At 45.9% G+C, this 25,761-nt stretch overlaps 1 protein-coding gene across 9 annotated transcripts in view; it reads right to left on the reverse strand.

The window, feature by feature from the left end:
* Window positions 1–2,279: 2,279 nt before the first annotated feature.
* The window catches only part of LOC130367694 (surfeit locus protein 4-like), a 644,664-nt gene continuing 621,182 nt past the window's right edge, over window positions 2,280–25,761 (reverse strand). For 8 of the 9 annotated variants that reach the window (XM_056570310.1, XM_056570304.1, XM_056570309.1 and 5 more), the window contains 5 exons: window positions 9,573–9,759; window positions 9,407–9,483; window positions 7,798–7,841; window positions 6,775–6,961; window positions 2,280–3,006 (listed from right to left, as the gene is read on the reverse strand). In XM_056570310.1, the coding sequence (XP_056426285.1) occupies window positions 2,740–3,006; window positions 6,775–6,961; window positions 7,798–7,841; window positions 9,407–9,483; window positions 9,573–9,678 (681 nt within the window). In that variant the 5' untranslated portion in view covers window positions 9,679–9,759 and the 3' untranslated portion in view covers window positions 2,280–2,739. Of the gene's footprint in view, window positions 3,007–6,774; window positions 6,962–7,797; window positions 7,842–9,406; window positions 9,484–9,572; window positions 9,760–21,774; window positions 21,906–25,761 lie in introns of those variants that run through there. The other variant, XM_056570303.1, reaches the window with a different exon arrangement.

Genomic DNA, 25,761 nt, shown 5'->3' on the forward strand with positions numbered 1-25,761 from the left:
ACAGGACAAAAGGAAGGGGGGGGGGGGGCAATTATGACAATGCTACATTTATACACTGCCTTTCTCCTTATACACCAGAGGAATATTATCACCATAGATAATACCATCGTACTGTTACTGATCAAATCCTGTATACTGAGACCAATATTACCATTATACAAGGAAGAAATACTCCCCCCACACAGTGTGACCATCTAGTGTTAGAGAAAAGCTCTATACAGGCTCTGCAGACCATATAAGTGATTACAGTGCAGTTATATCAGGTGACTTCTTCTCTGATCGGAGTCGTTCACTTTCCTTTCTCTTCTCCCTCCGGCCCAGACCATCATGATGATTTCTTCCAGCCACATTCCGTCTCCACAGAACCTGACAAAAATGTTAGGCTTCACACTTTCCAGAACCTATAGTGCTCCAAACCGTAATAACAACCCCCTTGGTGTCTCGCACAGTCAAGTGAATAGACATGTGGGTTGGGAAAGAGTAGGTTGTTTCCCCCCCATATTAAATTAGATTGTTCGCTCCAATAGGCAGACAGGTCCCTTTACATGGTTTCCCCCATTATGGAAGTGCCCCAAATAGGTAGGTTTCTTGTAGATAGGTTTCCATATAGATAGCTGCCTTCTGTAGGTAGTTACTATTTGTATGCAGTAGCAGCCCCCTAAAAGTATGGGCTATTCTCTGTAGATAGGTCCCATTGAAGATAGTAGCCCCCTGTATATATTAGTAACAGCTAACAATATATAGTAATAGCAGCACCCTCAGGTGGTAGTAGTAGCAGCCCCCTTTAGGCAGTAATAGCCGCTTTATCTAGTAAAAGCAGTAGCCCCCTTTAGCTCATAAAAGCAGTAGCCCATAAAAGCAGTAGCCCATAAAAGCAGTAGCCCCCTTTAGCTCATAAAAGCAGTAGCCCCCTTTAGCTCATAAAAGCAGTAGCCCATAAAAGCGGTAGCCCCTTTAGCTCATAAAAGCAGCAGCCCCTTTAGCTCATTAAAAGCAGCAGCCCCTTTAGCTCATTAAAAGCAGCAGCCCCTTTAGCTCATTAAAAGCAGTAGCCCCCTTTAGCTCATTAAAAGCAGTAGCCCCCTTTAGCTCATTAAAAGCAGCAGCAGTAAACCCCTTTAGGTAGTAGTAAAAGCAGTAGAGCCCTTTAGGTAGTAGTACTACAAAGTAATGTTGGGGGGGGGCCCCCTTTAGCGATATCCCTGCAATAAAAATGCATAATTTTACAGCAATTTTGAAAAATCACATCTAGAAAAATGCAGTAAAAACGCCACATGTGAACATAGCCTGATAACTTCAAATCGTCATACAGACATGCCAATTGTGATTATACTTCAAATCACTCGTCTCACGTCGATATTTCTCTAAAACAATGCACTTTAAGGGTGCATTCCCACCTGGCGTAATTTGCTGCTGCGTATATTTTCCTACCCATTGACTTCAATGGGAAAATAAAATACGCAGCAGCAAATACGCCAGGTGGGAACGTACCCTAAATAAGAAAAACACATCAAAATTGCACATAATGTGAACTGACCGCAAATGAGTCTCAGCTGCTGATTAGATAACCAGGTGCAGTGATGAGAATCCATATCTCTCTCTCTCTCTCTGCAAAGCCAGAGGATTCCTGGGAAATGTAGGCAACAATAGGAAATCCTTTCTGTGATTCCATGTGCAATGAATATGGCTGAATACTAGAGATGAGCGAACTTACAGTAAATTCGATTCGTCACGAACTTCTCCGCTCGGCAGTTGATGACTTTTCCTGCATAAATTAGTTCAGCTTTCAGGTGCTCCGGTGGGCTGGAAAAGGTGGATACATTCCTAGGACACTCTTTCCTAGGACTGTATCCACCTTTTCCAGCCCACCGGAGCACCGGAAAGCTGAACCAATTTATGCAGGAAAAGTCATCAACTGCCGATTCGAGAAGTTCTTGACGAATCGAATTTACTGTAAGTTCGCTCATCTCTACTGAATACCCAATGCCTGCCACAACAGGTAAGCACAAGGCATACACAAGAACCTCTATGTTATTCTCTAATCGCAGCCTATGCTGCTCTATATAAGCAAAACTAAAATAAATAGTAAATTCAGCTCTGGGTGTGACTAGAGAAATGTTTTCCCCAAACCCAGGGGTCCCTCCAGCTATTGCTAAAACTACAACTCCCAGCATGCCCGGACAGCCGAAGGCTGTCCGGGCATGCTGGGAGTTGTAGTTTTGCAACTGGACTTATAAGGTTGGGACTTCATATAGAAGAAATTTTTGTTTTAACTCTGAAAATAAGTCTTTTATTTAAAAAATGTTCATACAAATATTGCTGATGCAATAAAATATTTCTATAGGTGTCGGATCCCGTATTGTGACTCTTTATTATGGGAGATGGATTACGTTTCCAGTGATTACGGAGGGGCCCCGCCATTGTAGTGACTCATGCAGGTAGTGTGACCGGAGGATTGTTTGGGGGGGGGGGGGTCAGGTTTGTCGTATTCTTTTCCCTGCTCGGGTGGCATAGGATACGCCAGTATGGGCACAGCTTGGTAAGCTATGGATGCCCATCACTGGCATCACTTTACTATATGAAGTAATTACAATTAGAAGCTCCCTCACTGATTAGAACATTCAATGCCAAGCTTCCCCCCCCACCCCCACCGCTGAATGGAATGTTCCAGTCAGATGGCATAATGCTATCGGATGTAACGTGAAGGGCATCCTATCAATGGTGTCCACGTGAGGCCGATCACCACTTCTTCTTGTGCTCATCCATGGAGACCCCGCCGGGGCCCAGGGCCACCACCAGCAGCAGCCCCCCCATGACAGACAGGGTCTGGAAGAAGTCGTACTTCAGGAAGTCGTGCATGGGGCGGTACGAGGGTATAGTCCAGAAGGCGTTCTGAAGAACATTGATGATCATGAGCCACAGGACCAGGGTCAGAGCTGCCAGCTTAGTCTTATAGCCGATGGCAACCAGGATGATGAGGGTCAGGCCAAAGATGTCTTGGAAGATCTAAAGAAGAGATAAGGGCAAGGATTACATAGTGCAACATGGCCCCGACTAAATCCAATACACAGTGCCCACCTCCTAGGGTACCCAGTGCTCATCTCCAACCACCAATACAATACACATACAGTGCCCACCTCCTCCCACCAATACAATATACATACAGTGCCCACCTCCTCCACCAATACAATACACATACAGTGCCCACCTCCTACCACCAATACTATACACATACAGTGCCCACCTCCTACCACCAATACAATATACATACAGTGCCCACCTCCTCCACCAATACAATATACATACAGTGCCCACCTCCTCCACCAATACAATACACATACAGTGCCCACCTCCTCCACCAATACAATATACATACAGTGCTCATCTCCAACCACCAATACAATATACATACAGTGCCCACCACCTCCACCAATACAATATACATACAGTGCCCACCTCCTCCACCAATACAATACACATACAGTGCCCACCTCCTACCACCAATACAATATACATACAGTGCCCACCTCCTCCACCAATACAATATACATACAGTGCCCACCTCCAACCACCAATACAATATACATACAGTGCCCACCTCCTACCACCAATACAATACACATACAGTGCCCACCTCCTACCACCAATACAATACACATACAGTGCCCACCTCCTCCACCAATACAATATACATACAGTGCCCACCTCCTACCACCAATACAATATACATACAGTGCCCACCTCCTCCCACCAATACAATATACATACAGTGCCCACCTCCTCCACCAATACAATATACATACAGTGCCCACCTCCTAGGGTACCCAGTGCTCATCTCCAACCACCAATACAATACACATACAGTGCCCACCTCCAACCACCAATACAATATACATACAGTGCCCACCTCCTCCACCAATACAATATACATACAGTGCCCACCTCCTACCACCAATACAATATACATACAGTGCCCACCTCCTCCACCAATACAATATACATACAGTGCCCACCTCCTCCACCAATACAATATACATACAGTGCCCACCTCCTCCACCAATACAATATACATACAGTGCCCACCTCCTCCACCAATACAATATACATACAGTGCCCACCTCCTCCACCAATACAATATACATACAGTGCCCACCTCCTCCACCAATACAATATGCATACAGTGCCCACCACCTCCACCAATACAATACACATACAGTGCCCACCTCCTCCACCAATACAATACACATACAGTGCCCACCTCCTCCACCAATACAATACACATACAGTGCCCACCTCCTCCACCAATACAATATACATACAGTGCCCACCACCTCCACCAATACAATATACATACAGTGCCCACCACCTCCACCAATACAATATACATACAGTGCCCACCACCTCCACCAATACAATATACATACAGTGCCCACCTCCTACCACCAATACAATATACATACAGTGCCCACCTCCTACCACCAATACAATATACATACAGTGCCCACCTCCTACCACCAATACAATATACATACAGTGCCCACCTCCTCCACCAATACAATATACATACAGTGCCCACCTCCTCCACCAATACAATATGCATACAGTGCCCACCTCCTCCACCAATACAATATACATACAGTGCCCACCTCCTACCACCAATACAATATACATACAGTGCCCACCTCCTCCACCAATACAATATACATACAGTGCCCACCTCCTCCACCAATACAATACACATACAGTGCCCACCTCCTCCCACCAATACAATACACATACAGTGCCCACCTCCTCCCACCAATACAATATACATACAGTGCCCACCTCCTCCACCAATACAATACACATACAGTGCCCACCTCCTCCACCAATACAATACACATACAGTGCCCACCTCCTCCACCAATACAATACACATACAGTGCCCACCTCCTCCCACCAATACAATACACATACAGTGCCCACCTCCTCCCACCAATACAATATACATACAGTGCCCACCTCCTCCACCAATACAATACACATACAGTGCCACCTCCTCCCACCAATACAATATACATACAGTGCCCACCTCCTCCACCAATACAATATACAATATACATACAGTGCCCACCTCCTACCACCAATACAATATACATACAGTGCCCACCACCCCCACCAATACAATATACATACAGTGCCCACCTCCTCCACCAATACAATATATATACAGTGCCCACCTCCTCCACCAATACAATATATATACAGTGCCCACCTCCTCCCACCAATACAATACACATACAGTGCCCACCTCCTCCACCAATACAATATACATACAGTGCCCACCTCCTCCACCAATACAATACACATAAAGTGCCCACCTCCTACCACCAATACAATACACATACAGTGCCCACCTCCTCCACCAATACAATACACATACAGTGCCCACCTCCTCCACCAATACAATATACATACAGTGCCCACCTCCTACCACCAATACAATATACATACAGTGCCCACCTCCTCCACCAATACAATGTACATACAGTGCCCACCTCCTCCACCAATACAATGTACATACAGTGCCCACCTCCTCCACCAATACAATGTACATACAGTGCCCACCTCCTCCACCAATACAATGTACATACAGTGCCCACCTCCTCCACCAATACAATACACATACAGTGCCCACCTCCTACCACCAATACAATATACATACAGTGCCCACCACCTCCACCAATACAATATACATACAGTGCCCACCTCCTCCCACCAATACAATATACATACAGTGCCCACCTCCTCCCACCAATACAATATACATACAGTGCCCACCTCCTCCACCAATACAATATACATACAGTGCCCACCTCCTCCCACCAATACAATACACATACAGTGCCACCTCCTCCCACCAATACAATATACATACAGTGCCCACCTCCTCCACCAATACAATATACAATATACATACAGTGCCCACCTCCTACCACCAATACAATACACATACAGTGCCCACCTCCTACCACCAATACAATACACATACAGTGCCCACCTCCTACCACCAATACAATGTACATACAGTGCCCACCTCCTACCACCAATACAATGTACATACAGTGCCCACCTCCTACCACCAATACAATGTACATACAGTGCCCACCTCCTCCACCATGTGCGACTTTTTAATAATGCTGTCAACAGTTTTGTAAGCCAAGTCAGGGCTGGTGTAGATTTGCGCCTAATTAAGCACAGTTGCGACCAAAGATGCAACAAACTGAAAAGTCACATATGATAAATTCCTGACCACTGCAGGATATCCCCTGAATCCATGACTTGGTATGTTCGCTTAGAAAAACCTTCTAAAGCAAAAGTAGCAATGAAAAGTCTCAAAACAGCAAGTGAGACAAATGTACACCACAAAACCAGGGTAAAACCAATTATAAATTCCCCCCACGTTGCCCACTTCTTAGTGTATCCAGTGCCCATTTCCTACCACCAATACACTACACATACAGTGTCCACCTCCTAGGATACCGAGTGCCCAACACCTTTCTAATGCCCAAACCATGCCAACATACTGAACACCTTCATCATCCACCAATACATTGATCATCCAGCACCCGTCCATGCACCCAGCATCACCTCCCATTTATACTCTGTGCACCCAACCCTTACACCACACATCCACAGACATTACCTGTCACGATCCTTAGGTAACTACATACACTCCTCAAAATCATGTGCCCCCCCCCTCCGCACCACCACCACCAGCACACCATTACTTACAGAGAAAAAGCTGGCACTAAAGCGCAACAGGGTCATGAACATGAGGATAAGCAGCACACGACCGCCCAGCTGCATATACTGACGGGGTGATGTGTCGCCTACAGTGGGCACACCAGCAAACATACTCTTGCCTTCAGAGCGGGACTCTGCCAGGAGCAGCAGAAGACCCCCACCCAGGGCCATGTTCCTGGAGGAAAGAGAATGATAAGATGAGACGCGAGCTGGTAACAAGACCTGGCATAATGTGACTAAAGCAGTTGTGCCCATACACACTGACCATCAACAGCCAATAAAAACGTATCCCCTTATCCACAGAATAGGGAATAAGTGTCTGATGGAAAGGGGGTCCGAACTCTCGGACCCCTGCAATCTCTAGGACAGGGACTTATGCAATGTCTATGAGAGCGTCAGAGATACCCAAAACCTGCACTTCTGGCGCGCTGACCCACCTTTCCACTCTGGGGAGAGTTGGGTCCCCATTCTACAAATAGACATTTGTCCCCTATTCTGTGGTTTTTCTAGTTTTAAGGGGCAGGAGTACCCCTTTAGGGTCTATTCACACATACAGTATTCTGCGCACATTTGATGTAAACTAAATTACTGAACACAGATTCAAATCCTGCCGATCAAATCTGCCGAGAATACTGTACTTGTGAATAGACCCTTAAAGTTTATAGTTTACTGGTTAAAGGGGTACTCCGTTGAAAACATGACAGGGGTGCCGCAGCAGAGATTGTGGGTGATAATGGGGATGTTCACTTGTGTCCACTTATACTCACAGGACAGATCTTAAAGGGGTACTCCGCTGAAAACATCTTATCCCCTATCAAAAGGATAGGGGATAAGATATAAGATTGTGGGGGTCCCGCCACTGGGGACCCCCACAATCTAACATCTTATCCCATATCCTTTGGATAGAGGATAAGATGTTTTCAGCGGAGTACCCCTTTAAGATCTGTCCTGTGAGTAGAAGTGGACACAAGTGAACATCCCCATTATACCTCACATACAATGAATACTGACCTCATGAGGAACTTTACGTCCCAAAGGATGTTGTAGACAATGGTCTGAAAAAGAGAAGAAACGTTCTTTATAGGGTTAATCCAGTATGAGATCTACAAGATATAGGGGGAGATTTATCAAAACCTGTGCAGGGGGAAGTTGCTGCATTGCCCATAGCAACCAATCAGATCGCTGCTTTCATTTTTAACAAGTCCTCTGCAAAATGAAAGAAGCGATCTGATTGGTTGCTATGGGCAACTCCGCAACTTTTCCTCTGGACAGGTTTCGATAAATCTCCCCCTAATAATCATTACAGAATGAAACATAACATCTTTCTATTATACCATTTCCAAAAGACCTGCTTGCTGTCAATGACTGGAAACCTTCTGATGTTACAACTCATGGTCTCCCGCCTGCCGCCCTCTAACCGTTGCAAAAACTACAACTCCCAGAATGCCCAGACAGCCGTTGGCTGTCTGGGCATGCTGGGAGTTGTAGTTTTTGCAGCATCTTAAGGGTACGTTCAGACGAGTGGATTTACAGCGTATTTTACGCTTCGGATCCGCCACTGAAGGACCGCTGTATGCTGCCTTTACAAGTGCCTGCTCGGAGCGGCAATACGCCGCTACGTGCAGACACACTGAAGCGATGAGCGAGTTGCCGCGCATGCGCGGTGTACTTGCACACATCGCGGCCGCTCCCCCCTGCTCTATGAGCTAGGCCGAGAGCTGCAGCGATGTGAGGGTATACTGCGCATGCGCACGGCGACTCGCACATCGCAGTGTGTCTGCTCGTAGCGGCGTATTGCCGCTCTGAGCAGGCACATGTAAAGGCAGCATACAGCGGTCCTTCAGCGGCGGATCCGCAGCGAAATCCACCCTGTAAATCCGCTCGTCTGAACGTACCCTAAGGGTCAAAGTTTGGAGACCACCAATGTTCGGGTCAAAGTTTGGAGACCACCAGTGTTCGGGTCAAAGTTTGGAGACCACCAGTGTTAGGGTCAAAGTTTGGAGACCACCAGTGTTCCGCAACCAGTGGCTCTCCAGCAGTTGCCTTTGACTGTCAGTCCATGCTGGGAGTTATAGTTTTGCTGGTTTAGGTTGATATATTTAACACATTGTTCCGCGCCCGCTGCTGTTTAAAACAGGGGTCCTCAGGAAGCAGCAGCAGGGGGATTATGGAATAAAGGTGCCCTGTGAGAGGAGGTGTTGGGGGGGGGGGGGGGTAGACTGTGTCCCATTTTTTTCTTAGGAGTTCTTTATACTCATGATCACATATTGCAGCTGATCATATGGATTACAATGATGTCAGGGGGCTATAGGATAACTACAATACCTCCTAACCCCCACTAGGTGGCACTGTGGTCCTGTACTTATGGTCTTAGCCCAGGATTCTTATACTGCAGTGGGAGGGGCAGAAGCATCATGTCGTGAACAGTCACTTGTACGCTGACCTGCAAGATTCCCAGCGGCGATCATGCCAAGATAGCGTGGGGGTAATATGAGCGTGATATGCCACAGACTGGAGGGAGAGGGGGGGGGGTGCATTACATAAAGGACAATAGCAATCAATAATGTGAATAGACACTGCAGTCTGTGCTGCCACAACATGGGTGCCGAGCGCCGCTCACCTGCAATACGATGATGATGAAGAGGCCCAGGCAGGCGTACGGCACGAACTTCCTCAGCAGGACCAGGACGCAGCCCACTAAACACAGACATAGAGCATTATCATCACCCCAGGGGAGGGTGCTGCAGGGGGGGGGGGGGAGGCACACAACAGTATGGGGGTCTCACCCAGTTGTCCCAGCATGTTTATAAGGACAAAGACAGTAGCCAGGAACATCCCGCAGCCCCAGGACATGCTGATGTAGTCCCGCTGCTCGTTCCACTGCAGCCACATGCGCAGGCCGTCCTCCAGGAAGGTGCTGATCAGACACAGATGAGCCAAGTGCGGGAGAAAGCGCTTCGTCACGCGGAGGAACTGCGAACAGAAAACGGGTAGAGTGTCAGCTCTGCGGCACAAGGATCCTGCCGTAATCAACCGTTCCAACCATTACTATAAAACTAACACCACACTGGGGGGAGAAAAGGGGGTGTGCAGCGCGTATTTAGATTTTACGTATGGCGTTAGCGCTGCGTCATTTTACTCATACAATGGGCATCGCGCAGCTGGTGGTGCCATAGAGCTGGTCAGATCCTGTTCCGGTGTCCTATGATGTTATAAGGGGAACCCATACTGAAGTGCGCCTAACTGATCTGAGGGCATGTGGGCCTCTGCCAACTGATGGTGCCCGCAGCTAAGTGCACTACCGTGATTATTATGGGGGTGAAGCTCATGTACAATAAGGGGGGGGGGGGGGGGGGTATGCATCAACTTGGTAGCCTCAGACCCCGGGCCCTATGATGTTGTAGGACAGTGGTCTCCAACCTGCGGACATCCAGATGTTGCAAAACTACAATTCCCAGCATGCCCGGACAGCCAACGGCTGTCCGGGCATGCTGGGAGTTGCAGTTTTGAAACATCTGGAGGTCCGCAGGTTGAAGACCACTGTTATAAGGGGAGCTCCTGCTGGGGTGTGCCCAACTGATCTGAGGGCATTATAGACTGCACCCCCGATGGTGCCCGCAGCTACCTGCACTGCCATTTTTTTGTTATGGTGGTGAAGCCCATGTACAATAAGGGAGGAGGGGTGTTAAAAAAAAAATAAAAAAACCTGGCATGGATCTGTAAAATCTCACGAAAGTTGTGCTTTATTTTGGGCAAATTTTTTTTAGTGTGTGTGTGTGTGTGTGTGTGTGTGTGTGGTTAGCAGACGCACTGAATGTATCACAGGTGACCAATAGCAATTAATAGATTGATATGAATACTGTTTAGTGTTATGTATAGGCATAAACAGTTATCAGTGATATCAGGGATCTACTTCTCTGGTCTGCCAAAAGGCAGACTATACAGGCAGAACCCAGAAGAGCGGAACGGACGGAGCAGGTGAGCAGAGCGCCGTCGGCCACGTTTACTTACCAGATCCCCTGCGATCACTTTGCGGGTGGTCTGATCAGTTTATCTAAGCTCCACAGATGCTTTAGATCAGTGGTTCTCAACCTGGGGTACAAGTACCCCAGGGGTACTTAGCAGTTCTCCAGGGGGTACTTTAAAAACAATCAGTAATGGCAGCCACAGCCACTGGTTACTGGTCTGGACCACTTTGAAAGAAATGGTAGGATGATGTCACTGCACAGAGGAGCGGAGCAGGAGGACAGCAAAGGGAAAGGCACAGGCACTGGGTTGCTGTGGGCAGTAACTACCATCAGATTTGTTGCTCCACTGTCCCTGCAGACCGGGGACCTACTGCTATGAGCCATAGGAATAGGTCCCCAGAACGGAGGAGCAGTGGAGCATCAAAGCGGGACAGTATGGCGGCCTACAACTATATATATGGGCAGTTTGGGGGCCTACAGCTATATTTGGGGGCACAGAGGGGGCCTAACAACTTTATGGGGACACAAAGCGGGTACTATTACTGTGTGTGACAATAAACATGGGGAGTTTGTAATAGGGATCGACCGATATCGGATTATTATCGGGGCATTATCGGCAAGGTAATTTCTGATACCAATAACGGCCAAAATTGTGAATATCGTTCGATAATATCGGCCAAACCGATAATCGGTCGATCCCTAGTTTGTAAATAGGTGGTGGGTATTGTACTGCAGAAAGAAGCCTAAAATGTTTGTTTGGTTCTGTGGAGACGTCTTGTATGGGTGAAGTCTTAAAGGGGTATTCCAGGATTTTTTTTTATTTGACTATGCTACAGGGGCTGTAAAGTTAGTGTAGTCCATAATATAGTGTCTGTACCTGTGTGTGACGGTTTTCTCACAATTCTTCTGTGATTTTCACCCCAATATTTATTTTTACCAGCATACAAAATGACTGTTGTCTCGGATTTTTCCCAGCTTGCAATGCAGCCGAGACCTGACCTCACTAGTCAGCTGATGACAGGGAGCCTGTCTGCTTCAATCGGTAGGAGAGAGATCAATCTGCAACTAATGCAACAGCTGTAGGCACCCTGATTGAAAACCACAGGTCTTTTGAATGGATGCAGCTCATTAATGTTTCAATGGGTGGTTGTGGCTGATGTGTGGGAGGGAGGAAAATGGAATTATGGGATTTGTAGGCAAAAGAGAAAACTCAAACAGGAAATACCAGTTCACAAAAAGCATAGCCACAGTGTTATGGTAATCTCACAACATAGCCATTTAGCCCCAAGACAAGCGCAGATCCTTCCTAAGCATGTCCATTACTGTCTGCCAGGTACGTACTAAAATCACCTTATGGTGGAGAACCCCTTTAATGGCGGTCTGGGCCAGATAATGAAAAAAAGAAAAGTAAACAACTCCAGTTAGAGAAGACGTCACCTGTAAATTGGGGGACTGGGGAGATAGGGAGAGGAACAGGGGCCAGTTCTAGAGTAAAGTAACGCATATGAATTCTACTATAATCATTACAAAATGTCTCTAATATGGGGGTACAATTTTTTGGGAATGGGCTGTCAAGGGGTACTCAGGCAAAAAAGGTTGAGAACCACTGGTAGATACCATGATCAGTACTGATCACAGCATCTAAAGAGTGAATGGCGGACATCAGTGCAGATTGCTGACGTCCGCCTTGAACTTGCTGCCGCTCAGGACGTCATTGTACGTGAAGTACTAGGGCACCGGGACGTACATTAAGTTTTATAACACCGACACTAAGTAATCCCTGCGCAGCGTGGTAAATGTGTGGCATGGTTATAGTGCAGGCTCAGAAAGCGGGCGCAATGTACAATGGGTTGGAACCTCTAATCCAGTGTTTCCCATGCAGGGTGCCCTCCAGCTGTTGCGAAACTACAATTTACAGCATGCTCGGACAGCCGTTGGCTGTCCGAGCATGCTGGAAATTGTAGTTTTGCAACAGCTGGAGGCACCCTGGGATGGGAAACACTGGTGTAAGTGCAGACAACATAAAAATTCCCCCTGCTGTGTGTGAGACTGAGGTTATACAGGACACAAGTCCCTATTGAGTAAACCTCGTGCAAATATCAGGAGATTATCGTAATCTAGTGTATGCCTAAAAGCGCCGATGCCAGGAAGCGCTGCCAGCTGAGCAGATCATTATTTGTAGGTTACATTACTACAACTTGTGCAAATATTTAGGAGAGGAAAGAACTGAATAAACCTGGGGCTCTCACAAATGCGAAAATCAGAGCTGATGGTTCAAAAATCATGTATAGCATGCAGTTTCAGTGAGTCACCACTTGGTGGCGCTGCAGTGCTCATGTTACAGAACTCTATCATACACCTGGTAAGACAATTATAGAAGGACAGGTCAAAGATTTTATATATAATCAGTGCAGGATAAGTAATGTAATGTATGTACACAGTGACCTCACCAGCAGAATAGTGAGTACAGCTCTGGAGTATAATACACGATATAACTCAGGATCAGTACAGGATAAGTAATGTAATGTATATACACAGTGACCTCACCAGCAGAATAGTGAGTACAGCTCTGGGGTATAATACAGGATATAACTCAGGATCAGTACAGGATAAGTAATGTAATGTATGTACACAGTGACCTCACCAGCAGAATAGTGAGTACAGCTCTGGAGTATAATATAGGATATAACTCAGGATCAGTACAGGATAAGTAATGTAATGTATGTACACAGTGACCTCACCAGCAGAATACTGAGTACAGCTCTGGAGTATAATACAGGATATAACTCAGGATCAGTGCAGGATAAGTAATGTAATATATGTACACAGTGACCTCACCAGCAGAATAGTGAGTACAGCTCTGGGGTATAATACAGGATATAACTCAGGATCAGTACAGGATAAGTAATGTAATGTATGTACACAGTGACCTCACCAGCAGAATAGTGAGTACAGCTCTGGAGTATAATATAGGATATAACTCAGGATCAGTACAGGATAAGTAATGTAATGTATGTACACAGTGACCTCACCAGCAGAATAGTGAGTACAGCTCTGGAGTATAATACAGGATATAACTCAGGATCAGTGCAGGATAAGTAATGTAATGTATGTACACAGTGACCTCACCAGCAGAATAGTGAGTACAGCTCTGGGGTATAATACAGGATATAACTCAGGATCAGTACAGGATAAGTAATGTAATGTATGTACACAGTGACCTCACCAGCAGAATAGTGAGTACAGCTCTGGAGTATAATACAGGATATAACTCAGGATCAGTATACAGGTCAATTATTGTGGACAAATTCTAAAAAAAATTAAACCTTTCTTCTGATACTATTAATAGAGGCGGGTAAGGACATGATAAGTAGAAATCATACCCCTGCTTGATTCTGACAGGGATCTGCTACTTCCTCCCGGCAGCGAGTGAACGGTGAATGATAATAATTACTGATAATCATTCAGCTGGAACTGACAGAATCAATACACGTCATGAAGGAGAAAGCGATGGAGGATGGACGGTATATTCCAGGACATTACAGATCAGCTAGTCCAATGTGTCTCAACCTTCTGCAGCCAAGTACCATCTTCTTAACAAAATATACTCAAAGCTAAGATGGTACACTGTGCTGCCTCATAAAAGCACGGCATGATGACAGTCCCAATACCCCCTGGGGATAGGCACATACTTCTTGGGTTCAAACACTTAAAAATCTGTAAGCTAGCCCCATACCCCCTGAGGATGCAGTGGATATGGCGAAACACGTTAGAGGGAATGGCAAATTTGTACTAGCTATGAGTTCAGTGTGTTATAGGTGTATTCTGCAGGAACATCATAGATACAGTAGAATACATAATTGCAGTGCACAATGGTGTATATCTACTGCCAATTCCCATTTCTGTAAACCTTGTAGAGTTTTAAATGATGTATTATAGAGATCCTAGGTATATAAAAGTCTTATGCTTGCTCCTATATCCCCTTTTAAAGAGTTTCCCAACACTGCCCTAGTGACTGGATGAACTGAAGGCCTTGTGGACAGCAGGCAATATGACCTATGCACAAGGTTACACGGTTTCCCACCAACGTATAGTAACATATGTTCCAGCAGAAGCTTTGACCCCCATATCTTTATTACACAACGTGCCAAAGGGGCAATGCCTTAATTTAAAGGGCTTCTCTGGGCACCACTTTCTGGATAGGCCATCAATATCTAGAAATACCATACACAGCTGTTTGCCATTACTGTGGCACCCACAGAAAGCACCATACACTGTATCATGACTATGCATAGAAAAGGGGGAGCCAGCACCATATTCTTGAAGTCCCTGAGGAGCAGTGACCTATCAAGAAACATCGTCTGTTCTTTACCACTCTTCAGACGCCAACAAAATGGTACAGGGGAATTGAAAAAAAGTACAAAACTCCCTCCCCCTCTCCTTCAGCACCTAGACTGAGGAAGGTAGACAGGCGAGGAGGAAGGTAGACAGGCGAGGTCTAATTTTCAGTAGCCAGACAAGCTGCTTGCTTTCACCAGATTCCTCATGTTAGCTCCCTCTGCTGGTTAACAGTGGGAGATGTGACAAGTTATTTCATTAATTCATTAATTTCATTAAGTTATTTCCCAAAAAAAATATAAAAAAATTTAATAAAAATAAAAGTGAAAAAATGATTTAAACTCCAAAAAAAAATTCATAATAATAATTACATTTGGTGACACATTACCTTTAAAAGGGGTACTCCGGTGCTCCAGCGCTCTGAACATTTTGTTCAGAACACTCTGTGCCAGAGGCCGTGATTGTGACATCATGCCACGCCCCTTGTGATGTCATACCACGCCCCCTCCATTTATCTCTAAGGACACGCCCTCTCCCATAGACATGAATGGAGGTGGCATCACCAGTGGTGTGGATTTAATGTCACGACCACTGCCACAGGAACCTCGCATTTGTTTAGAACGCCGGGTGCTGCGGGAGAATGCGGGAGGCCCCAGTGATGGGACCCCCGCGATCAGATCTTTAGCCCTATCCTTTGCATAGGGGATAAGATGTTTAGCAGTGGAGCACCCCTTTAATGGAAACTAAGCTGCAGTACCCAGCACGGCCACTACACAATGTACGGTGCTGTCTGCTTCCTGTGCATGTTTACTGTGTATAGAGGCAAATAGCCGGGTGTCAGACCCCCCGATCACATACTGATGGCCTATCCTGAGGACACGTTACAGCGCAACCATGTTTATTTACATTAGACACAGTGATTTAAAGGGGTTATCCAGGAAAAAACTTTTTTTTATATATCAACTGGCTCCAGAAAGTTAAACAGATTTGTAAATTAAGATTAAATGGTGGATGTCTGGTATCAATAATAGAGAAAACAAAATTGGTATATAAAATGGTATTTAATATGTATTAAATAGTGCGTTCCCGCAGGGCCCTACGGTGGCGCATAAATGGTTAAAAGATAATAAATATAAAAATGCAACAAGTTGTTACACTACAGAGCGAACATGTGTAGTACTAATAACACTCTTAATAACAAATGTATCTATTATGGCTGCCAGCCGTATAATGATACACTGGATGATACTGTAACATATAACATACACTGATCAGAATGGTAGTAGGTTCAAAGCAGATTAGTAGTGCCCCTTCATCAGTGGTGTATAACAGCTATACACCACTGAGGAAGGGGCACTACTAATCTGCTTTGAACCCCGAAACGCGTTTGGTGACTGTGATTGAGCCTTATATATTGGTCTAGTTCACACTACAGTTGCGGTTATACAAGCACTGATCGGACAGTTCCTCTCTGGAGAGACTCTACTTATCATCCACTTACTACATGGTCTTGCATTCAAATCCATCTGCTGAACCGGTGCAGAGCCCTCCACCATTGGAATAATACTTCTATCTGCACGCATTATTGACATTTAACGTCATTCAGTACTAACAAGCCTCCCGCACAAGGTCAGCTGACCTGCCATCAGCTGACCTGCTAAGTCAGACGCCAAGAGACAACTCGCGGGTGAGAGCGGCTGTATACTATGCAATCAACACTCCGCCCCGGCTAGAGTACACCTGACGCCAAGGGACAGCTCGCCGGTGAGAGTGGCTGCACATCCTGCGACCATCACGCCGCCCCGGCTAGAGCGCATCTGTCCATCGCCCATCTGTTCACCAGCGGTGCGGTGAGTGGCACAATTGTGCCAGCGATCATATTTTGATTTGCAGGCCATTTGGTTGTGGAGTGGAGAAACCGGTAACAGCGATCTCGCTTCAATACCCACTATACAAACTGATCTGTATGTCATAATTATTACAGCATATGATTCTATCACAGGACATTGTTTCAGGACAATCGTAGGATTTATTTTACAGGACACAACTTCACCATCTATAGGACTGTCCTCTTTACCATTCACAGAAATTTTGTACATTTATTTATTTTTTTGATATCAAGCTATTTCCTTTCCAGGAGGAACGTTCCTATTTTATTTTTGTGCACATCATTCTGATCAGTGTATGTTATATATGTTACAGTATCATCCAGTGTATCATTATACGGCTGGCAGCCATAATAGATACATTTGTTATTAAGAGTGTTATTATTAGTACTACACATGTTCGCTCTGTAGTGTAACAACTTGTTGTTGCATTTTTATATTTATTATCTTTTAACCATTTGTGCGCCACCGCAGGGCCCTGCGGGAACGCACTATTTAATACATATTAAATACCATTTTATATACCAATTTTGTTTTCTCTATTATTGATACCAGACATCCACCATTTCATCTTTTTGATATTGAGCTGAGGACTAATATCCCATTTCTATCACTTTTTTATATCTCTCTGTGGGGGAGAGCTTTTAGTTAACCTCGCTCATTTTTTGTGGTTGAGCTACACATATCTGTATATCCAGATTTGTGAATTACTTCTATTAAAAAATCTTAATCCTTTCAGTACTTAGGAGCTTCTGAAGTTTAGGTTGTTCTTTTCTGTCTAAGTGCTCTCTGATGACACGTGCCTCGGGAACAGCCCAGTTTAGAAGAGGTTTGCTATGGGGATTTGCTTCTAAACTGGGCGTTTCCCGAGACACGTGTCATCAGAGAGCACTTACACAGAAAAGAACAACCTTAACTTCAGAATCTCCTAAGTACTGAAAGGATTAAGATTTTTTAATAGAAGTAATTTACAAATCTGTTTAACTTTCTGGAACCAGTTGATATATAAAAAAAAGTTTTTTCCTGGAATACCCCTTTAGGGTCATATAACCCCTAATGTGGCCACAAAAAGCCACGTAACCCCAGCCTTAAATTAGTAATCCAGGAGTGGAAAACCAGAGCTACACCTGTCCCCAGGCAGTGTGTGGTATAACAAATTGGCTCCATTCACTTCAATGGAACCGAGCTGCAATACAACACACAACCAGAGGACAGGAGTAGCGCTGTTTATCAAAGAAATAAGCTGTTTTTCAAATCCTGGATAACCACTCTAAATGGGTTATCTACTAATAGAAGATAAAAGCTGCTTTCTTCAAAGAACAGCGCCACCCCTGTCCTCAGGTTGTGTGTTGTATAGCAGCTTGCTCCATTGATGTTAAAGGGGTACTCCACCCCTAGACATCTTATCCCCTATCCAAAGGATAGGGAATAAGATGTCTGATTGCGAGGGTCCTGCCGCTGGGGACCCCCGCGTTCTCGGCTGCGGCACCCCGCTGTCATCACTGCACAGAGCGAACTCGCTCACGGCCCACCCCTTTAATGCAAGTCTATGGATAGGAGATAAGATGTCTAGGGGCGGAGTACCCCTTTACCCCTTAAGGACTGAGCGATTTCACGTTTTTGCATTTTCGTTTTTTCCTCCTTGCCTTTAAAAAATCATAACCCTTTCAATTTTGCACCTAAAAACCTGTATTATGGCTTATTTTTTGCGCCACCAATTCTACTTTACAGTGACATCAGTCATTTTACTGAAAAATCCACAGCGAAACGGAAAAAAAAATTTGAAGAAAAAATGCCATTTTGTAAATTTTGGGGGCTTCCGTTTCTACATAGTACATTTTTCGGTAAAATTGACACCTTGTTATTCTGTAGGTCCATACGGTTAAAATGATACCCTACTTATATAGGTTTGATTTTGTCGTACTTCTGGAAAAAATCATAACTACATGCAGGAAAATTAATACGTTTAAAATTGTCATCTTCTGACCCCTATAACTTTTTAATTTTTCTGTGTTAAGGGCGGTATGAGGGCTCATTTTTTGCGCCGTGGTCTGAAGTTTTTAGCGGTACCATTTTTGTTCTGATCAGACTTTTTGATCACTTTTTTGTGGTATAAAAAGTGATAAAAAATCCGCTATTTTGGACTTTGGAATTTTTTTGAACGTACGCCATTGAACGTGTGGTTTTAAAAGTGGTATATTTTTATGATTCGGACATTTACGCACGCGGTGATACCACATATGTTTATTTTTATTTACACTGTTTTATTTTGTTACTAGGAAATGCCGAGTGATTTAAACTTTTAATTCAGAAGGGAATACCTGAAAGGGTTAACTTTTTTTTTTTACACTTTTTTTTTGCGAGCTCATAGCTCCAATAGGGATCTATGAGCTTGCAATGGCTGATTGCATACACAGATTGTTGCCTTGACGTTGCATGGCAACAAGCTGTGTAATCGGCGGTTGATTGCTCCAGCCTGTAACTCAGGCATGGAGCAATCAATCAGAGCCAGGATGCCGACGGAAGAAAGTAGGGACTTTCTTCTCTCCGGGTAGCTGATCGGGGCATCACGATTTTATCGCTATGACCCCGATCAGCCCGACTGAGCAACCGGGAAGCATTAACTTTCACTTTCGATGCGGCGCTCAGCTTTGAGCGCTGCATCGGAAGGGTTAATAGCGTGTGGACGAACGATCGCTGCCGCGCGCTATTAGCCACGGGTCCCGGCTGTGAACAGGTGCCGGGACCATCCCGCTATGATACGGGGTCCCGCCGGGATCCCGCGTTATAGACAGGGACCGGACTTAGGACGTACTCATACGTCTTAAGTCCTTCAGGGGTTAAAGGAAAACAGTCATCCTGTTCACCCACGCTAAACTCAATACACTGGGTCACAGTGTGGGTGAACAGGAGACCGCTGAGGGGTGAATGCGTTAAATACCTACCTGTAGTCCAAGGTTGTGTCCCTCCAAAGATCCTCTTCTATCCCTGCTGAATTGCGCACAGAAGTTTGGCCCGCCGGGTGAATTTGAATATTCATTCGCGCTGGTCACGTGAGCGCTCAGTAGGCACAAACTCTCATGTGACCAGCGCCAATGTATATTCAAATTCACCCGGCGGGCCAAACTTCTGTGCGCAATTCAGCAGAGATAGAAGAGGATCATTGGAGGGACACAACCTTGGACTACAGGTAGGTATTTAACGCATTCACCCCTCATCGGTCTCCTGTTCACCCACACTGTGACCCAGTGTATTGAGTTTAGCGTGGGTGAACAGGATGACCGGTTTCCTTTAAAGGACATCCGCAGTGAAAAACTTTCATCGGCTAATGCGCATGTCGTGGAGCTCATTGAGCTCGACGGACACCCCCCCCCCATACAGCTCTATGGGAGAGGCACGAACGCTGCATCCCCGCCTCTCCCATAGAACTACATTGAGGAGGCGTGTCGGCCGAGGTGTCGTCATGCTGCTGCCGGCGCGGCCCCATGCAGGAGATCGCAGGTTGTCCAAGCATTCGAACCCCCCGCTATCAGACACTTATCCCCTATCCTGTGGATAGGGGATAAGTTCATTGTACTGCAGATTTCCTTTAAGGGAGCCAAGCTGTTATACCACACACAACCTGAGTACAGCTGTGGCGCTCTTTTTCTATTCCTGGATAACCCCTTTAATTACAGGTTATCCCGCTTCCGAGACCTCTAGCGATCATCTGTTATCTGTGCGAGAACCCACCAGCAGGTGTTTCGGTGTTTCCCAACCAGGGTGCCTCCAGGTGTTGCAAAACTACAACTCCCAGCATGCCCGGACAGCCAAAGGCTGTCCGGGCATGCTGGGAGCTGTAGTTTTGCAACATCTGGAGGCACCTTGGTTGCGAAACACTGAGGTGTTTAATTCCTCAGCAGCGCCACCACAGGAGAAAAGAAGCATTACACAGTTCCTGATAAATTCCCTGTGTTCTTGGTATATTCCATGAACGTCCCGGGTACTCCGCCGACAGATGAGGTCCCCCCCCAACCTGTGACTCGCCATCTATTGCAAACCTACAACTCCCATCATGCCCTGGGAGTTGTAGACTTGCAACAGCTGGAGAGCCGCAGGATGAGGACGGCCCTGATGGGCGACAGGTTATATGGCCAACAATAATAACATTAGAATAAAGCACGAGGATGATCCATAAGGGTATATGGACGCCTTTGACCAAATGCCTCTCTTTTTGGCGCGCCCATCTTCTTGTTCCATTGGTGAATGTGTAAAACTTCATACATATGTTCCGCCAAAAAAAATGGCGCACTCAATATATAGCAAAACGACAGCCTAGAGGTAATTTCTTGCCAAGGTGGCAGCTGTTACCATGACAACAGCAGGGATGCTGCTTTGACTGTGGTCATTGGACACTTCCAGTAAAAGTGGCAGTGTGATAGCATAAGGCCAGCATGGGAAGATCTCATCCTGTGACCAATGGATTATTTTGGCTCTAGTGGAACTACAAGTCCCATAGTGTCTGGTAACTTTGCCACAGGTTGGCTGAAGAACAAGTTATAGCCCTGGCTGCCAATAACTGGGCTGTCATATGCCCCACTCCAATCAATCCCTCCCTGCGCCCCTCTTCCAATACCACATGGTTTCTTCCATGCACCAAGAATGTACCTAGCGGAACGTACCAACACCTGTCACAGGTAGGAAAACATGGACTGTACCATGTCTCGGATAAGGAGGGTCTGGTGCCCGCTGGGTGATCACACAGCAGCACCTCGGGGGGAGGTTATGCAGCAGGGATCATGGCGGAGGGTCGTTACCTGGTCAGCCAGCTCCTCGGCTTTTCCCATCAGATCCGCGGGCGCCATCTCCTCCTGTGCTCTCAGTGAGCCCGTCCGTCTAGCAAGCAGGCTGGCACTGGCGATAGGGGGGGCGTGACCCCGATGCGTGACGTCATCTTCGACTCCCCCTCTGCTATTGGTGGATACCTGGCGATCGACGGAGTCACGTTTCTTTTTCCGCCAATAGCTGCGTCCCAACTCACTGCTTCGCCGTGTTGTGCAATACGAGTGGAAATCGGGAGGCGTCCATAATAAGTAAGGGCGGCCTGCCCTCACTGTCAACGTGGACAGAAATACAGTCTGGGGGAGAGTTCATAGAGAGGGAGACGCGGGCTGAGAAGACAGGAGACGCGTAGTGTGTACATGTACATGTGTATAAACGCTGGGTATTGGGGGGAAAGGCTGAAGTGTGACTGTACTGCAGTGTTTCCCAACCAGGGAGCCTCCAGTAGTTGCAAAACTACAACTCCCAGCATGCCCGGACAGCCAAAGGCTGTCCGGGCATGCTGGGAGTTGTAGTTTTGCAATAACTGGAGATGCCCTGATTGGAAAACATTGATCTAAACCCTCCCCTGCAATATTCCAACCTACCATGTGTCAACTGTACAGTATATACATCCCTGATATAGTCATGTGACTGGCATCAGGTGTATGTGGGCACCATGGAGGAGGGGATTTATCAAAATCTGTGTAAAGAGTGGAGTAGTTTCCCATAGCAACCAATCAGATCGCTTCTTTCATGTTATAGAGGCCTTTATAAAGAACATAAATGAGTATAGTAGTTAGCCTCCCTCTGTGCCCACGTATAGTACTAGCAGGGATGTGGGAATTGTATCGCCCCGGGACATGCAGTTATGGGTGCCGGGCAGGTGAATTCTTCAGGCATTTAGCCCTGCTTCTGTTAGCAGAATTCACATATAACGGGGCAATCATTCTGGCCCCGTCACTAAACTCCTATAGACTGCAGCCTATAGCGAGCTGCGCAGGACTGCGGCGTCCCAGCGTAGGCGCGTGCAATGACCTCACTCATCACGCGCACCTCCGTTAGGACCGAGGATGCAGTCCAGTAACATAACCGCCGCGCCAATGAGCCTGTTGGAGGGCACATGGGGACGGATGACAGGTAAATAGGGTGAAATAGAATGGCGCGGGGGGGTGAAATTTAATGGCACGGGGGGGGGAGGGTGAAATAGAATGGCACGGGGGGGGGTTGAAATAGAATGGCACGGGGGGGGGGGTGAAATAGAATGGCACAGGGGAGGGGGTGAAATAGAATGGCACAGGGGAGGGGGTGAAATAGAATGGGACAGGAGGGTGAAATAGAATGGCACGGGGGGGGGGGTGAAATAGAATGGCACGGGGGGGTGAAATAGAATGGCACAGGGGGGGTGAAATAGAATGGCACAGGGGGGGTGAAATAGAATGGCACAGGGGGGGTGAAATAGAATGGCACAGGGGAGGGGGTGAAATAGAATGGGACAGGGGGGTGAAATAGAATGGCACAGGGGGGTGAAATAGAATGGCACAGGGGGGGGTGAAATAGAATGGCACAGGGGGGGTGAAATAGAATGGCACAAGGGGGGGATAGAATGGGACAGGGGGGAAATAGAATGGCACAGGGGGGGTGAAATAGAATGGCACGGGGGGGTGAAATAGAATGGCACAAGGGGGGGGAATAGAATGGGACAGGGGGGGAAATAGAATGGCACAAGGGGGGGGAATAGAATGGGACAGGGGGGGAAATAGAATGGCACAGGGGGGGTGAAATAGAATGGCACAGACAGGGGGGGGCACAGGATGGTAGCAGCTTTTCTAATGCTGATACTGGTACCACATTGTGCATTGTCACGTGATGCATGCAATTGGCAGTATAGCAAGGAGTGTGTCACCAAACTATATAAGGGCGTCACTTTGAAAAGTTTGGAAAGCTCTGACTTAGGGAGTATAATTGTTTAAATTGGAGCCCTACCTGATGGGGGTGATATCTATCTGGGGGCCTGTCTACCTACTGGGGGAGCTCTACCTAATGGGGTCATTTCTATCTGGGGCTCTTTCTGGGAGCCCTACCTTTTTACCAGCTGGGGGGACATAAATATCTGGGGCCCTATTTACATACTAATGGAGCCCTACATGCCTGCCTACCTGATGAGGGGACATACCTACATGAAAGGGGGGGGGGACTACCTATTTATTGGGCAGACTTACTTATCAGGGGCCCTAATCCACCTAATGGGGTGAAATACTGGTCTGCCTATTAATTTTCTATTATTTATTTTATGTACCAGGACAAGTGAATCGTCATGAGGGACAAGAAGATTGTTCTCCCTTTTAGTCCCTTGGACAAGTATTTTTTTTTTTTTTACATTTCCACACCCCTGAGTATTCCTCCAAATTGCCCCAATACTGACCCAATATATTGATAGGCATCCATACTTCCCCATAAAGCAGTAGGCCTCCATACTGCCTCAATATCGTAGAAGGCCTTTATACTGTCCCTATATAGTAGTAGGTCTCCATACTTCCTCCATAAAGTAGCAGGCCTCCATATAGTAGAAGGCCTAATTACTTGGTCGCTTCATTGGGGGACACCAACAATGTTTTAGTTTTACTTTTAGCTGAGTCCCCCAATAAAGGCTGCGAGAAGGAGATTTTTCAGTGAGTACAAAAAATCTACTGACTGCCCCCATATAGTAGTAGGCCTCCATAATGTCCCTTTATAGTGATAGGCCTCCTTACTGCCCCAATATAGTAGTAGGTCTTCATACTGCCCCAATATAGTAGTAGGTCTTTATACTGCCCCTATATAGTAGTAGGTCTTTATACTGCCCCTATATAGTAGTAGGTCTTTATACTGCCCCTATATAGTAGTAGGTCTTTATACTGCCCCTATATAGTAGTAGGTCTTCATACTGCCCCTATATAGTAGTAGGTCTTCATACTGCCCCAATATAGTAGTAGGTCTTTATACTGCCCCTATATAGTAGTAGGTCTTTATACTGCCCCTATATAGTAGTAGGTCTTTATACTGCCCCTATATAGTAGTAGGTCTTTATACTGCCCCTATATAGTAGTAGGTCTTCATACTGCCCCAATATAGTAGTAGGTCTTTATACTGCCCCTATATAGTAGTAGGTCTTTATACTGCCCCTATATAGTAGTAGGTCTTTATACTGCCCCAATATAGTAGTAGGTCTTTATACTGCCCCTATATAGTAGTAGGTCTTTATACTGCCCCTATATAGTAGTAGGTCTTTATACTGCCCCTATATAGTAGTAGGTCTTTATACTGCCCCTATATAGTAGTAGGTCTTTATTCTGCCCCTATATAGTAGTAGGTCTTTATACTGCCCCTATATAGTAGTAGGTCTTTATACTGCCCCTATATAGTAGTAGGTCTTTATACTGCCCCTATATAGTAGTAGGCCTCCATACTGTACCTGTATAGTGATAGGCCTCCTTACTTCCCCTATATAGTAGTAGGTCTCAATACTGCTCCCATATAGTTATAGGCCTCGTTACAGACCCAATATGGTGAAATAGATCCTGGTTGTACCCAGTGAACATCTGCCCCCTTCCTGATTAGTTTATCAGAAGCAGTGCATGCGCCAGAAAGTTCAACACTGACAAGCTGACAGTTAGATGATACATTTTTTTATTAAAGGAAATTCCCAATAAAAAGATGCTAGAAAAAAAACCTGTGTGGAAACTTAGCCTTAGGGTCTATTCACACGGCAGAATTTCCACTTGTGGAATTCCACCTCAAATTAAAGTTGTACCCCAGTTCCTGATACGGACAGAGGTTTCAGCAGAGAGCACTGTGTCAGACTGAAAAGAACTTCAGAAAGAAATACAACTTCCTGTGGTGCATACAGCAGCTGATAAGTACTGGAAGAATTAAGATTTTTAAATAGAAGTAATTTACAAATCTGTTTAACTTTCTGGCACCAGTGGATTTTAATTTTTTTT

The sequence above is a fragment of the Hyla sarda genome, chromosome 4 (genome assembly GCF_029499605.1).
Source record: "Hyla sarda isolate aHylSar1 chromosome 4, aHylSar1.hap1, whole genome shotgun sequence".
NCBI lineage: Eukaryota > Metazoa > Chordata > Amphibia > Anura > Hylidae > Hyla > Hyla sarda.